Source organism: Sander lucioperca, chromosome 11, assembly GCF_008315115.2.
Source record: "Sander lucioperca isolate FBNREF2018 chromosome 11, SLUC_FBN_1.2, whole genome shotgun sequence".
NCBI lineage: Eukaryota > Metazoa > Chordata > Actinopteri > Perciformes > Percidae > Sander > Sander lucioperca.
Genome location: NC_050183.1, coordinates 6,247,414 through 6,263,796, shown reverse-complemented (window position 1 = coordinate 6,263,796; position 16,383 = coordinate 6,247,414). Strand labels below are relative to the sequence as shown.

General features: G+C 41.7%; 1 protein-coding gene across 2 annotated transcripts in view; it reads left to right on the top strand.

Moving 5' to 3' along the window:
• The first annotated feature begins 1,739 nt into the window (after window positions 1-1,739).
• Window positions 1,740-16,383, top strand: part of insrb (insulin receptor b) — an 85,595-nt gene continuing 70,951 nt past the window's right edge. Inside the window, exons 1-2 of one of the 2 annotated variants that reach the window (XM_036007287.1) lie at window positions 1,740-2,818; window positions 3,011-3,153. In XM_036007287.1, coding sequence (XP_035863180.1) covers window positions 3,060-3,153 — 94 coding nt within the window. In that variant the 5' untranslated portion in view covers window positions 1,740-2,818; window positions 3,011-3,059. Of the gene's footprint in view, window positions 2,819-3,010; window positions 3,154-16,383 lie in introns of those variants that run through there. The other variant, XM_031307127.2, reaches the window with a different exon arrangement.

The following is a 16,383-nucleotide window of genomic DNA, read 5'->3' as shown; positions in this document are numbered from 1 at the left end:
TGTCTGTGCAACATGAACAGGGCCCTTACATGACAACAAGATGCGTTTTCAATTCAGACATTGTTTAAATTCACCTACCCTGTTAGCTGCTATCTGCCGTCTGGGATGAGTGAGTGTGTTCAGCCAGGCTTCAGTAATAATCATCACGCAGCAGTTCTGTGTGTATTTGTAGCATATATATCCATTTTGTGTGCGATCCATCTGGCGTTGGTGAATAGTAGTCTCACGCAGTGGCGAACTGTGTGTTAGTTGCCTTAGCCAGGCTAGCAGGCCAGACCGGCATCCTTCTACTTCCTCCCCGCCTTCCCCACCTGCCGCGGCCGACAACAATCCACGGGCGCCCGCTGGTCTGGTGGATGTCCTCCAGAGGACAGTTCATGCTTTTGCGGCGAAAAAAGTTTATTTCCCCCTCAAAAATAGGTAATTGAGCACTGTAGTGGTTATGATCATATCAGTGACTATGTAACTACATGGAAACGGGCCAAATGATGCCTGTTTCTTGTAAAGTAACAGCGTTACAGAAGGCTGGCTGTAGTCTTGCGCTGAAGTCCCGCGGGAATTCAGCTGTAGCAGGAAAAGGTAAACAGCAGTGTGCAGATCGGAGCGTAGTGTGTGAAGAGTGAAGAGCGGAGGTGTTCACAAGGGAAGAAGCTTGGAGTAAGGTAACTATGGAGCTAGAGCTAGCCTTCTGTAACGCTATTACTGCTCGGCCCTTAATCGCATCGCGATTAATGCGTTAATGCTGACAGCCCTAATATATAATATATATATAATATATATATACTGACATGGGCTGTAAGTAAACACCTAAATCAAGGCTAGTCTTCGATGATAAGAAATATAAGTTGATTTTGTATTTATTTGAGAAATAACAGTTTAAAAGATATACATATGCCAAACAACAAAACAAATATTTTCCAAACTGGTTAGAACTGAGAAGATTTAGTCGATTCATTAAGGAAATTAACCTGCAACTATTTTTTTTTATAATTGATTAATAATTTCAGTCATTATTCAAGCAAAAATAGCAATCAAATTCCAGTTGTTATTTGCTTTTCAATGTCATACTATATCATAGTAATATGAATATCTTTGAGTTGTGGACCGTTGGTCTTTTGGAAAATCATAATTATTTATTTATACATTTTAATATTTTCTGATATTTTGTAAGCAAAGTGATCAATCAATATATTTATCAGCAGATTAATCATAATAAAAAGATTTGTCAGCAGCAACCTTAAAACTAATTAATTAACTAAAACTAATTATTGCAGGGCTACAACTACTCATTTATCCTCCACAATCTGTATTAAAGAATGCAAACTGAAAAAGTTGAAATTGCCCTTTTCATGGAACATTTTATAAGATTTCTGTAGTGGTAATCATATATATATATAAATCCTATATGATAGAGTCCAATATGAGTTCAATAGGACTTTATCCAAAATATTAAATATATTTTATTTGAACCATTTGAACAAACATACATGATATCAAAAAGGGGATCTTCTGCTTGACCTATTTATTTCTATTTACACATTATCCAATCCTATTTTACTCTAAATTCGTTTTTAAAAGGTGTTGATTTGTATTCACCTTCCCATTCCCCCCGACAAAGAGCACCGATGTTTTGACACCAACAGACAGTCCAGATCCGGACTCTGTGGTTGGTTAACCGATTATCCGCTCCGTGTTTTCCCGCAGACCATGTGTGGCCCAGCTGAGGTGACTGGCAGGACTTGTTTACTGGTGGAGAGCTTTGCAGAAAGAGAGACGGAAAGAGGGGGAACCTGAGGGAGAGCAACCGCTAAACGGAACGGGGATCCAAGTTTTTACACTTGACCCGTCTTTTTAAGTCTTTTTATGTTTGTTTACCTCATTGTTTTTTGACTATCGCAGACGGGATACTGACTTTGTTTGTGTGTGTGCTATTTTTTTTAATGTTTAACCCCATCGCCGACACTGAAACCTCGTTTGTTTTGGATTAGCTAGCTAACGTTAGCTGTTTTTCCCTATCAGCTAACGTTAGTCTGAGAGAAAGAAACAGGCGGCGTGGTGGAGTTTTCTCACTTCATAGCAACGTGCAGGTTAAACGGAGATGTTATTTTTGTCATTTTTTCCTCCACAGTGGATGGGAAAGAAGTAACGTTTACCTCCCAAGTTTCCCTTTTTTGTTTTCTTTCTCCCGTTTTGTCGTTTTACGGGTGCTCATTCGTTTGCGGCGTGGTGGTCAACGGGGATGAAGGAGTTCAGAGGAAGGTCGTAGTAGGGAAAGCTGTATCGCTGCACGTTTTTCCTGCACGTAGCTAGCTGCTTGGAGGAGTTTCCTGGGATGTGCTGCCATCTGTTTTAAAAGGACGAGCTTCTGAGAAGATACTAGCAAACAGGGGTACCTGTGAAGACCTGTGGACTTCAAAGGAGAGAACGCAAACCCTGCCATCTCCCGTTCTTGGCTCTGCATTTGGCGATATCCACAACTTCAGCTCATGTGTGCTGGAGAAACAGAAGAGGAGGCAGTTTTTTTTTTAACGCTGTGCATAGGGAAAATACTTCTTACCAGTTGTTTTTGAAGTGTATCGTCCCTCATTGGAGCAGTGCATTACAGAGAAATGAGCCCGGGGCCAGTGGACCTCCTTTGGGGACCTCCAAACTAGCCCTCTTGCGTGTGGGATATTAATAAAAATACTGTTATTTCTCTATTGATTCAGTGGAGCACCACAATCAAACAGATGAACGCGGACTGTCGCCTTCACTTATGGAAAATGAAGATCTTTACTCGCACATGTGTTGCCAGAACCCAAGATCACGTTATTTAATGGTCTGTATTTTTTTCCAGGGCTCACATACATCACAAACTTGGCTGGGAAGATACTCATAAATGTATTACTCCCCCCGGCTTACGGGGGGCAACGTTTAATCAGTTGGCTATATTGGACCTTAATTTTTTTAAGAATTTGTTCAATACTTTTGATATTCCAACGCATTTTGAAATAAACATTTCTCCCTCAAGATTTTTTGAGAAGCTTCAAGAAGAGAGCACAGCTTATCTTCAAGTCAAAATGAGACGGTGGACGCTAAAGCTGCGAGCACAAATTGTGTTTTTTATCATCGGCACCTGCATTATATGCCAGTGTGGACTAATACACGGAGAAAGTAAGTATTGCTTTTTAAAATGTTCCTAGCCATGTTGCTGTATGTTTGACACATATGTTTACACCCTTTTATATTTAATGTAAATGCATTTGTTAGTTTGCACACGTATGCAGAAGTAAAAACAATTTGAGTTTACAAATTTGTTTACTTTAAGTAAATACCACAATGCAGTAGACATGATTATTGTATCATTATAGGGGGATAAACTACCATAAAGTATGATAAAGACACCATAAACATACCAAAGAGCTCTATATAGACAACGGTAATTACAATAGGAATATTACTGTTTGAATATTATTAACACATTTGAGAAAGTTTGTCTCATCACTGACACGGTTTCTTAATTCTTTCTATTATTATTATCTTTATTTGATCAATTAAGATTGTAGTCACGAGACTCTCGTCTTCATTCTGACGCATGCGTAAAGTTTCATACAGAGTCTAATTAAGGGGGCTAGTAATTTAAGGTGTTGCGTATGCGTAGCTGCGCGCTAATTAATATTCCTGGGTAAATTGAGTAATATCCCCGCCCCCCTCGCTCCGTCTCTTAAAGGTACATATTTTAGCGGCCTGTGTTGAATGTGCCAGCCCCAGGGCCAGATTAGTCGCTGTAACTGGACGAGTGTGGTCTGCTGCAGCGAGTCTAAACTGGGAGTAGCAGGATTGGCCCTGTGAGCGCAGCTAGGCCTCTCATGGCGACAGACACACACCAAAAACAACACACACACACACACACACACACACACACACACACACACACACACACACACACACGGCGCTGCTGCACCCTGAACGTAAACAAATTAGCCGCCGACGCTAAGAAGTCTCTTTATAGGTGGTGGATTAGCCTACGTTTCTCTTTAGCAGATCGCACCGAAGTACAGAGCATGTTTATTCTGTGTGGTGTATTTCATCAATGAATTGGGGTTTTGATTGTAATAATGTAACTGCGAGTAATATAAACAGTGCCGCGATGCTTTAGAGTGAGTGCTGGAGATAGCGATCCCGCTTTAAACCGCCTAATGACCTCGCCTTAATAATAATATCAGTGGAATGATAATTTGCATTATTTTGTTTTAAATTGACGCGATTGTTGTTGGCTGCTGTTGCATTAAAGCAGTCATATAATGGAGGAAAAGCCCCTTAAAATCAGCGTATCTTTTTATTGGCATAAAAGTTCATCTAATCTAGTCTGAAAAATCTTTTTGGGTTAAATGTGATGTTAAACGTTTAGGTAAGCAATATTAGATTGACCCAAGTTATAGAAATACACTGACTTGACTCAACTAATTTTCCAGCTAATTTGACGGCATTGTATATTCATGGTTAATCTTGTAATATTTTTAAAAGGTTAAGTTGGCAGTGGGAGAGAATTAAATGAGAAAAAACAGATCTTGTTACTTAAAGTAGATAATACATTTGACCATGTGGTAACTTACTATCATTATCTCAGTTTGAATGAATGGATGTTTCAATGGAAACCTCATTGTAGATAAAGAATAGCTGGATTACAAGTGCACTGAAATTAATGAAAGCACATTTTACTTGTTTATCAGCGGTTTAACCTATGGCCTACATTTGTACTTTTGAGGTTTGTGTTCAGTGTTTCAGTACTGAACCCAGTGCATGTGAATAGAGCAAGCGAGCCTTTACATCAGTTTAAAATTAGGGAATTAATCAGTTTAATGAAACCGTTAATAAAATAGTGTTTGTTTCTTTTATTTTATTTCGTCACGTTGTGGCTTTTCAAACTTTGAGTTATTAAAAATGTCTCCCAGTGGCCAGGTTCCAAGGAAATGTTCTGGCTACTTTACACAGGTCATGTATGCAGACAGAACAGAGGCCCCTGAAAGGGGTCTTATGAGACAGGGCTGCTGGTATCCCTCCTTCCTCCTCTTTCTTTCTTTTTCTTTCTCTCTCTCTCTCTCTCTCTCTCTCTCTCTCTCTCTCTCTCTCTCTCTCTCTCTCTCTCTCTCTCTCTCTCTCAGTGGGGTCTATGTCATTGGATGTTTGTGGTTCCTGATTTACTTAATTCTCTGGGAAGTGACCATATTTGGCACTCTTGAGATGTTTACGCCTGGGGGGGGGGGGGCAACAACCAAAATACTTAGAATACTTTATTCTAAATCCACATGCTGCCTGACATCTCCACCTCAGTCATGGGAAAGAGGAAGTAGTATGGGTATATAAACCACGCTGCGGCTGTGATCTGCTGAATGCTCTCTAGAGAATATAACAAAGCGGTTTTTTTTACAGACTGTTGTTAGTTGATTTTGATTGGGCTCCTTGTCATAGTTAGCAGTTTTTTAAAGTAAGGAGCTGTCTCCTGGTCTAACTTGTGAAAAACAAGTTGTGCAACTGGGAGCCTTGCCCCCTTCTTGTTCCTCTCAGGCTTGTAAGCACAGCTCTGTTGGAAAAGGGCAGTGTGTATGCATGTGTTGTTATGTATACTTTCCACAGTCTGTATGCTTCTTAGCCAAGTCTGTCACACTGACTGTAAAGCCTAAAGCAGGGGTCTTCAGCGTTTTTTAAGCCAAGGACCCCTTAACTGAAAGAGAGACGGATCAGGAACCCCCTACCACATATATTGTATAAAATTGAGTTGCATATTAATCTGGTCCTACAATAACTTTTAGGGCAACCTAAAGCATTTTTAGATACCTTTTTTGCATAGAAAAGCTATTCAAATAGCCTAATAATTGTTGGCATGATTTTATAAATCATGTTTTAATGTTAAACACACATGTGGAACAGTCAGTCCTTTGGGATGAACTGTATCTGTGGATGGCTACCATCAGTGGGGATTTATATTTGCTAATAATATGTTGGAATCATGTAAAGACTTTTTTTTTTTAAATGAACAATTATTTGGAGGCCCCCCTGGAGTGACTCTGAGGACCCCCTAGGGGTCCCGGACCCCCTGTTGAAGATCCCTGACCTAAAGAATCCCCCACCCTGACGATCTGAATTAAATGTCCAGTCACATTTATTCAGGAACTACAGCTGAATAGTTATTTTTCCAACTCTGCTGGTGGAGTAACATGTTGATTTGTAAAATTAGGATGAGAGATGCCGTGTGTGTGTGTGTGTGTGTGTGTGTGTGTGTGTGTGTGTGTGTGTGTGTGTGTGTGTGTGTGTGTGTGTGTGTGTGTGTGTGTCAGTATACACCCCAGCCACCCTGTGCTGTCTGCAGGATGACCTGCCCACTTCCGGGCAATGTATGTTTTCTCTGTGTGTGTGTGTGTCAGGAGGAGGTGGTCATGCATGAGAACAGTGTGTACCAGAGCATCAGGCTCAAGAGTGGGCTGCCTGTTAGCACTAGCCCGTGTGCCCTGAGTGGCCCCCTTGACCCACCACACATCCAATTCATCAAATGGACAAATTGCATGATACATGTTAGGAAATTAGTGAAGTGTTAATATATGACAAGGTGTCTGATACATAAAAACAATGAATCAGGCAGAGGCAAGGAATGTCGCAATGTAAAGCAGAGTGACCATTCCTCTATTGAACCCATTATACTTTATTCCAGGACACCTCAAAGGACTTTATTGTGCTTATACCATGGCCAGTAAACAGAGAAAAAAGAATCTGTATTTAAATAATAATTAATTTTCTACCCTTTACTGTATGTTTAATGGGCTACATGCAGAAACGTGGCTTTCACAATGCAGCCGTAGCGCTGATCGCAGATTGCCATTGTACGTTTGGGTAGTCCATGTTCAAAGAACCTACAGACAATGGTAGTTATGAACTGAGGACTCTACCAGCTGTGTGCTGTGTTTTGAGTGTTGGCCAGGAAGGCAATATGTACTGCTAAAGAAAATTAACTGTTGGGGTGCCTTTCCTAAGTGCTTCCTCCTCTGCTCTTATCTTTCCAAGTATGCCTTACAACTTCTCCTAACTTGCCAATAGATTTTTTTGTCGTTTAGTTGTGTGTGTGTGTGTGTGTGTGTGTGTGTGTGTGTGTTTTTTTTTTTTTTTCTGGGAGTCTTTTCCAACAGCAACACAAGCGGAGGATGAAAAACACAACCTGACCTTTTGACTCCCACAATTTTATCGGCTGACAAGCAAATACATAGTTTGCTGTGTATGTGCTTTTGACAGATGCTTCAGTACAACGTTAACATTGTTTTTATTTTATAATCGATTGCAAAAGGTGAAAGAATTATTTGAATTCATTAGAGACAATAATTATTAATGTACAGTGTTCTCAAGCTTTTGAATAGCCAATGGATGAAGAAATATACCCAGCCAGGGGTTACAAAAGCATGGTCAAGATGTCAAGTGTAGCTGTAAGGCATAATGTGTAGACATAGGCATGTTGAAGGCTGGACAATTATGCCTGGATTTTTAATTTTTAACTCTAACTTTTAACCAGTTATTTTGGCCACATTTTACCTCTTATTTGATTTTTAGTCTACAAACAAGTTTATAAGACTATTGGAAGTAAAACGATGAGAATAGCCTAATTGAAACTGAACAGAAATTAAATTGGCATCTATAGCTATCAGTTTCAATGTAGATTTTATAAGAAAAATATATATTTTTTTACTTTAGTTTTGTGTATTGAATCTCTCTATAAAGACTACACAACCCATTAGCCTCAATGTCCATTGCTATGGAGAACTCCAGCCAGTGACTTGTAGTGTATTCATTCATATTCTAAAAACTTTGTCATTGCCAAATTAACCCAGACTTGACAATGAATTGATTCAAGCTACTCAGTTTATTTGAGAACACAATGATCAAATTAATTCTTCATATGCAACACTGGATCATGTGAGGCTGAAATATGTGCGTTAGTCTAGGGCTGTTTTTTGTTTGTTTTTGTTTTCAAAATGGAGCTTAGCTAATGCCCTCTCCTCTGAGTCCCATTCCTAGATGGAGAACTGTGACTGTTTATGTAAACATCTGTTCACTGCACAGAAATGTGGTTGAGTCGGGAGGGGATGGATGGTGTGTGGGGAACACACACACACACACACACACACACACACACACACACACACACACACACAGACACACACGCCGTTACGCCATGCTGCAACTATCTGATTTGATAGTCCTTGTTGCTGTTTGGATCTGCCCTATTTTAACTGTTGGTGACTTCACACAGTAAAATCCAAGTTGAGCTGGCCCTGTAATACGGGGATCAGCAATGGGATCTTTTGGGGGCCTTTTGCAGACAGGACCAGACACTGGCTGAGGTCATGTCCGTGTCCTAATGTGAGTGAATTTGAAAGTCCATCTTTAATGATCATATTGGCTTTCAATCCACAGTGGTCTGGGGTTTTTGACCATCCTAAATGTTTGTTTTTCAGGCGAAGATGCTGTCCATAGCTGATAAGGCTGAATGTGGCTCGATTTTAATGGAAGAAAAATTCCACTTTTTGAAAATGTTGATCCAGGCTTTAGCTACACATCCAAAATGACACATTCTTGCACAGTTCATTGTTCACCCTTGCTTAGTGAAGCAGTTCAGTGGACAGCAGACTTTGTATGTAAGCCATTGTGTAGAAATTGACATTTTAAACAGTGTTTCCAGATTCATCTACATTAGTGTGAGAGAGGAAGGCTGAATTGTTTGTGTCACATGGTAATCTGTATATGGGCTCTGGTGGTTACAGTTTAGAAAACCATTCTGTAATTTGAGGGTCACACTCACAGCAGATAACGTGTCCATCTCTGTCGGATACTGATCTTGTAGCCGTTTCTAAGTCTGACCTCACTGACGATAGCTTATGTATGTAAGTTTGTGTCTTACAAGGAAATGTGAAGAAACGGCTTCCTGTTTACAGTGTAACAGGGCTGTGGAAAAGATGTAACACAGTTGAACAACTCTACAGTGGGTGGTTTTAAAGAGTCTTGAATCTTTGTTAGTCTTTTTTCTAAACACCCCCAATTTGTTGAGCTACAACTCTTGTCTGAGATCTTTACAATACTTAGGTACTACAGCAATACAAGGTACGTTCATGGATATAATAAAGTTCAAATTAGAAGAGCTAATGCGTATCAACTGCGCCAGGCTTAGTTCTGTCAGTGATTTATATTTTATTTGATACTTTCTAATGATAAACATTTAAAATTGTGGTTATTCTGCCTTTTGAACAAATATATGCTAGTAATTTTATGAACTTCATAACAATTAGTTTGCATCTCAGACAAAAAAAAATTTAATTTAATTTTTGCAATTGTTTGCATAGCACTGTATGTGGATAACTTTGTGCTAACGCCACACTGTGTGTGTGTGTGTGTGTGTGTGTGTGTGTGTAACTGAACCTGATGGGTTAAATTTATTTTGAGGACTGTCATATGACTAAGAAGTGGTCGTTTGTCACACAGCCCAGTGAGTCTCTTAGCAGTTAATTACACACACCGACTTAAGTATTAGGCATATGCATTTTGCCTTTTTGTATTTCTTTTCTTCTTAAACTTTCATTCATCAGTTCTTCATCAGCTGCTGTATATGATTTGTGCATGTCAAAAATGCAACAATTTTGATCAGTGAAATCTAAATCAGTAGAAGTTGTTTGCATCACAACAACTTCTACTCCCTCTTTTCCTTCCAGCTGTGTATCTCTCCACTCTTTATGCTGGAGCTCCCTTTCCTCCCATATTCCCTCCCTGAATCCCTCGCTCCCTCTCATATCCATCTCTCTCGCTCCCTCCCTCTCTCTCTCCCTCCCTCCCTCCCATATCCGTCTCTCATTCTCCCTCCCTACCTCCGTTTGCGTTTATGTTCAGGGGTTAGAGGGTTCACTCTCATCCACTGATTTGTTGTTCTTTCACACTGCAGATGCGCATAGCCTGCGGACCTGTCTCGCATGCATACACACACACACACACACACACACACACACACACACACCTGCTAATCCTGCTCTATATGGGGTGGGAAAGCCTCCTCTTTCAAACCTCTTAAATGTGTGAACACCATCCATTTGACACCCCCCCCTTTGGTTTTTGCTTTCTCCTCTCTTATTAGGCCTGCTTGCTCCTAAGTGATGCTTAACATGTACACCTGCACACTGTGAAAACCCAGTCACATGGACCTTTCTGATTAGGCTGTGTTTGCTGCGTCTGTGTGTCCTTTTATGAGCACTCATGCTTGTATGTGTAATGTGTTCAGGAGGTGTGTTGGGGGTAGGGGGGTTCTGTTTTTGTCCTGATGAACTAGCCTGAGATGGGTTACTATGGTGACAGCACTAGCTGTTCTGACAGTACTGTACTCGCCCCTCCTCCCCTGTAAATACACTTCTAGCCTTGCTGCATTTAACACACATTTAACTGTGTGTGTGATCACAGAAAAGTGGATAATCTTTTTTCATTGTTGTCTTAATATAGTCTATAGTGGCAGATTATTGAGGTGCTGCTGTGTGGTTTTGAATGTTGCCAGTGGCGATACAATCATGGCTGATTTTGCCTCTCTCGACCCCCTGAGCGCTGTACCCTTATTGTTTCAACAATTCACTCCCAACACCTGTAATCAAATCAGGGCATCTCGCCAATCAGTATGTGTCCTGTGCTATGTGGGAGTAACTCACTGAATCTCAGAGTCTGTCAATAACTGATGAGAGTTAGTCCTGCTTGGGTCCCACACTCGCTACAATAACAGTTATAAAAGTGTTGAAATTGATCCGTAATATTACTTGATCACAGCTTTCTACAGAAGTCCTGCACTGGCAAACTGCAGTGTTGATTACCTCCAGCAACACTGCACTCCGGGGGGGATAGAAACCACCTGTTTAACAGAAAGAGGGTATACAGTGCACCTTCCTTCTCAATTCATTTCCGTGCCCACTGTATGGCTCCTTCCACCTCTGCACCCTTTCACCCACTGTAGTCATGAAACCAGATGGGTAAGAATCTGGCCGTGCCTCACAAAACCACTGGCCAAGGAATACATGTGATCTTTTAATTACAGAATATATGCTTGTATGATTTTTTTGTTGTTGTTTTTTATTGACCGTTAACTGATTTTTATTAACTGGTTTGTTTCTGCGTTTTGGGAGATTGTATCTATTGTCAGTAGCTTTTGTTTAATCCTTGGCAGTGATACATGTAATAACGTACCCACTAATAGCCTGGCACACGCCAGAATACATCTCTCAGGCTCAGTTTTTGTTAAAACTGGGAAACATTTAGTGCGAATCAGTTGAGTTCAGCTCACTCAGATTTGTGCTTGACCAATCAACCATTTCACAAATGACAAACTGATTTTGATAGGCTAACAGAAATTGACAGTGTTTTTCTGAAACGGCTGCAATGCAATTTACAGTTTGGGAAATCATTAGCAAAGATCAAAGTCTACAGCGGATTGACAGATATTCTCAGTCAAGCAAATTAGAAAATTTCTCGTGGTGTGTGTGTGTGTGTTCTGGGCAAGAAATCAACAAAGCATTTGAGTAGACACGTAAGCATCAGTTATGGCAAAACATTAGGCTTTCAAGCATTCAGGTCAGACCTATTTTTTTCTTTTTAATGTCATTGTATAGTTGTTGACACATGCTTTTGTGTGTGTGTGTGTGTGTGTGTGCGCATCACGTGCATTTTGTTGCTGTATCAATGTTTAACTGGCCATTAGGCGTCTTGCTCTTGAAGAAAGTGAGGAAAACAGACACTTAAGGACAGACTGGAGTGAAAGGAGTGTCCCATTGTGGCAACGCTGATACTCTAGCCTTCATCTGGGAGAAAACACTGGACGGACTCATGCCAAGACGGAGTGAAAAGGAACGGAGAGATATAGAGCTTGCGCCTAGTTTACGAGTCTGCATCAAGCATTCCTAATTCACTTACAGTTAAAGGGGGCCCATATTGAATCATGCCTTGCTGTTAAATGACAGCGTAATGAATGGAAGTCATTTTACAATACCGCTGTGGCCACAGGCCCTCCCCTCCAGGGACTTGTCTGTCAGAGACTAGGAACAGCAGATGATTTGTTGGCTGGGGGGTCTTTTGAACGTTAACATGACGTCAGTATTCCGTCCATGCCTAGCATGCCCGTGGATGTCCTGTACAGGAAAACCAAAAGAGGAGGGCAATGATTGAAAGTCTTTGGGAATCTGCAAAGGGGTTTTGTGGAAAAACAAACAGCAGGCGGAGGCGATATTTGCCCACAATCAAAAATCTACAACTAAATGTTTATAGATAATGTGAACAGTGCTTTGCTGCTTCATGTGTAATGATATCAAGTCAGTAAGAAAGTGGTGTTACAAGGCAGAGAGTAACAAAAACAGATTAGATTGGCTGTAATGGAGCAAGATATTTGTCTATGTAGACAAATAATTCACATTATTCTATTGAATGCAAAACTAGGGAGAACCAAAAAATATTAAAAATAGTTTTCTTTCTCCCGTTAAATATCAGATTTCTTTTTCGAAAAGAAGAACACAGGACCAGTGATTTACAGAGCAGACATCTATGCTGTAACAGACAAAAATACAATTTAATTTCAGTTGGACTTGGACTTGGACTTGATGGAAGGAGGCACTGAAGCTGTAGGCACAGACCTGAGCAATGGAAAAGGTGTGTGTGTGTGTGTGTGTGTGTGTGTTTCCTGCAGCAGCCAGTGAGAGCTGGTGGTCTAACAGTGCAGACAAACGGGCCATTAAACTGACCTGGCCTCTCCATCCCGCCAGCCTCCCCTCTGATCTCCCACTTTTCTGTCTTGGTTTGTCAACTCTTTCCCTGTCTCTCTGTTTGCTCCTGTACCACTTTGCTTTCTACAACACTCATGTTCCGTCTTGTTTTTTTCTTGTTCATCTCTTTTATGCTTTCCCATCTCCTGTGCTTGTTATTGTGTCTCCTCACTTCTCTTTATAGTCCTTACACACACACATTCATATATACACAAACAATCAGAGTCTCATTTCAAGGCAGTTAGAATCAAATTATTTCCTCCTCTGGGTGTTTTTCTTCATTTGCATCAAATTTTGGATTCTGCTCTGGTTCGGGGTTGGCAGCCTTGCAGCATTTCAGTCAAATCAATAGGATTTGCCATGCTCGGGATGAGCTCATTCGTCCATTCACCACACAGGGAATACCTCCACTAAACCCCTAAACTGTTTTAGCTGGAGGTAAAAACTACTGTGTCAAAAAAAAGAGTTAGCATGTTGAGCTACAGCCTGGGCAGCTGTCCCATCAAAGCTCTCGTACTCTCCCTTTCTTCTTTTTCCGTTTCAGTCTGAATGCTGAGTGGCACAAACTGCAGCACTACAGGAAGCAGGTTAGGATTGGAAATGTAGCTTCACAGCCATTGTTCAACCATAGAGATCTCAAGCAGGCAGACAGGCCGATTTGGAAGAAGAAAGAAAGCCATACAGAGTTTGAAGAAGCCTATTTGGCAGATCCATCAGGCAGGCGTAGCTCGTCCAGCCTCATGTGTAGATCTGGTTTGTGGGTTAGAGCGTTGGTGGGGCCGGGCCCTGCAGCTGCTGCCGTGTGGCTGCAAGTCGAGCAGGGGAACCGAGCCCTGGCTGCCTCCCTCTCAGGCCGAAGCTCACCACACCAAGACACTGCTCTGCGCTTAACTCACTAACGTGGGACAATAAAAAGGAACATCGGATGTTTTTTGTATTACTCACTCTGGTGTGGGTGTGTGTGTGTGTGTGTGTGTGTGTGTGTGTGTGTGTGTGTGTGTGTGTGTGTGTGTGTGTGTGTGTGTGTGTTTTTTGTCTGGTCTGTCTTGCACTTCAGTATATCTTCAGCACAGTCCAGCCTGCACTTGATTACCTGCTCTTGTTTCCTCCTCTGTCTGTTCCCAAATGCTTCGACTATGTCAGGAATGCTGCTCCCCCCCAACATGCTTTTATTTGTTTGGAGCACCACCTGGTTTAGCTGTTTTGTAAGGCGTGGTCAGAATTTCTCAGATTTTTCTTTCCTTGGTTTGTGTATTACCAGCTGTCCAATCATTTTTTAGACGGGGAACATGTTGGTTACAATCAGTCATGGAATTAAGTGGAAAGATCTGTAGATCTCTGTTATTGTATATCTGTCAGGTTCCATGTAGTTGCAGATGCAGTTTGCATCAACGCTCTGCATTTTAAATCCTTTCATTTCACTATATACATATTCACATTTCACTATGCTGTGTTGCAGAAGCATATGAGGCAGAGGGAAGGAGAAAAGGCTGGAAATGGAATGAGGAACTGGGCAATAAGGAAAAACATTGCATACAAAGACAATAAACATCTTATCTGCTTAACATATGGATTGATGATTTTAAATTCTTGGCCTTTGTTTGCTGGTTTTGAGTATGGAGTCAGAGCAGGGGTGCAACAGTACACTGGAGATCTAGAGACAGGCTAGCAATCTGCAAGGTTGCTAGATAAAATGTATTTGTATTTTCTTGTAAAATATGGGCACATTTTTTGTTTGTTGTTTTTGATTGTGAAAGTGGCGGCTGAAAAATACCTTAGCGTCTCAGTCATCTTATCTCATATCAATCTTACATACGGTATGGAAATGAGACCTTTTTCACTGTCAGACTACGCATGTCCAAGCAGTGGATATTTGGTGTTTAGGTTGGTGGACATTGGCTCCAGGGATCAGTTCCTATCAGGTACTCTGTCACTCTAAAGGCAGCTACACACCGGGCCGATAATCGGCCGTTGGACAGTCTGGCGAGGTCAGTGAGGTCTTTGGTGTTTTTTGCCTCCAACGTCTCCTCCCAGGCAGCGCGGCAATGGTTATGTTTAGGGTTAAGGTTAGAGTTAGCTGCCTGGAAGGTGCCGTTGGAGGCAAAAAACACCATCGAGCTGTCAGTGACTCGAGTCTGTTCGGTGTGTTCCGTGCCGTTGTCCATTGGAGGAGCTGTCGGCCTTCATTTTAGCCGACCTGACATGCTCAGTTGGAGCAGTCGGGACTCACCTGGAAATGGCAAGCGGGATGAGCGTGTGTCAAAATCTGACGAAAATCTTTTAAACTGACCTTTGTCGATCTGAAATGAAGACCGATTCAGCAACTGCATGGCCTATTATATACTATTTCAAACAGGGCCGTCCACACACATTCTGCTCTTGTTTCTTCAACCCTCTTTTCCTCCACTTTGCTCCTACACCTGTCCTTTCCTCTGCTCTCTCTCAGCAGCCTTGGTTGAACCAAGCTCGGTGGAAGTAGAAAATAGTGAGTCATTGTTTTTAAAGACAAGTGACAGTGACACTTGTCTTTAAAAACAAAGACAAGTGTCACTGTCACACACACACACACACACACACACACACACACACACACACACACACACACACACACACACACACCTTGTTCTCTTCCTCATTCTTTCTCTCCGTTTATATTCTGTCTCTTTGTCTCCCTCTGTCTAAGGCCATCATTGCCTTTCTTCCACCATCCCTCCCTTCCTCTCTCCTTTGCCAGTTCCGGAAGGTAGATAGAAGGAGGCGAGCCAAAGTCACCAGTGTGATCTGATTTAGGCTTCCCTTTTCTTGGCCAGCCATCTGACAGTGCAGGGCCTGCATGTTGCTCTTTTCTACCCGCTTCAATATGCCACAGCCTGGCCCTGTGCCACAGCTGTAACAGGACCCAGCGTTGTATATAAATAGGCTAGGCCAGCTCCCCTTGCCATGCTCCTCAATAGGAAACTGAGGCAATGGAGGAACAGGTGCTCCGACCCACACACTCCCTCTCTCTCTGCTCCGTCTCCCTTCCCAAGCACCCCCACCTTTATGTGATGCCCTCAAATGTGGAAGTACAGGTCAGTCACGATTGTTTGCTACCCTCGCTTGTCGTATCACTTGGTCATTGTCCCCTCTTATTGTTAACTGAAGATTTCTTCTTAAACATATTTTTTGATTTAATGGCACTCTGAGATTATTTCCACTCTTCAAACTGCCCCCCTCTCTGTCTTTCCCTGGCTCACGTACTGCTATTTTGGTCCTCAACTCTCTTTGTTTTGGAGGTACAAGTTGGTACATGTTAATCAAAATGCCTTTCATGCAATTTCTCAGGATCATTTTTCCCTGTAGAAGCCACAGCTTGGCAGTGGGCACACAGGGAGCTGGCTTTACCTCTCAGGACTTTCCACAGCTATATTAACAAACAAATGCATTTTTCCACTTGCAATCCACTTGGCACTGTGGCCGCATATTCTCACTCCTGGGGTTTGTTCAGCAACTGAGCTGTTGACAAATCTATAATCAGCAGATCACCTCATCAGGGGCAACGTGCGTCTAAGCTGACAGAGAGGGGAAACTTCTCACAGTCCAGAGT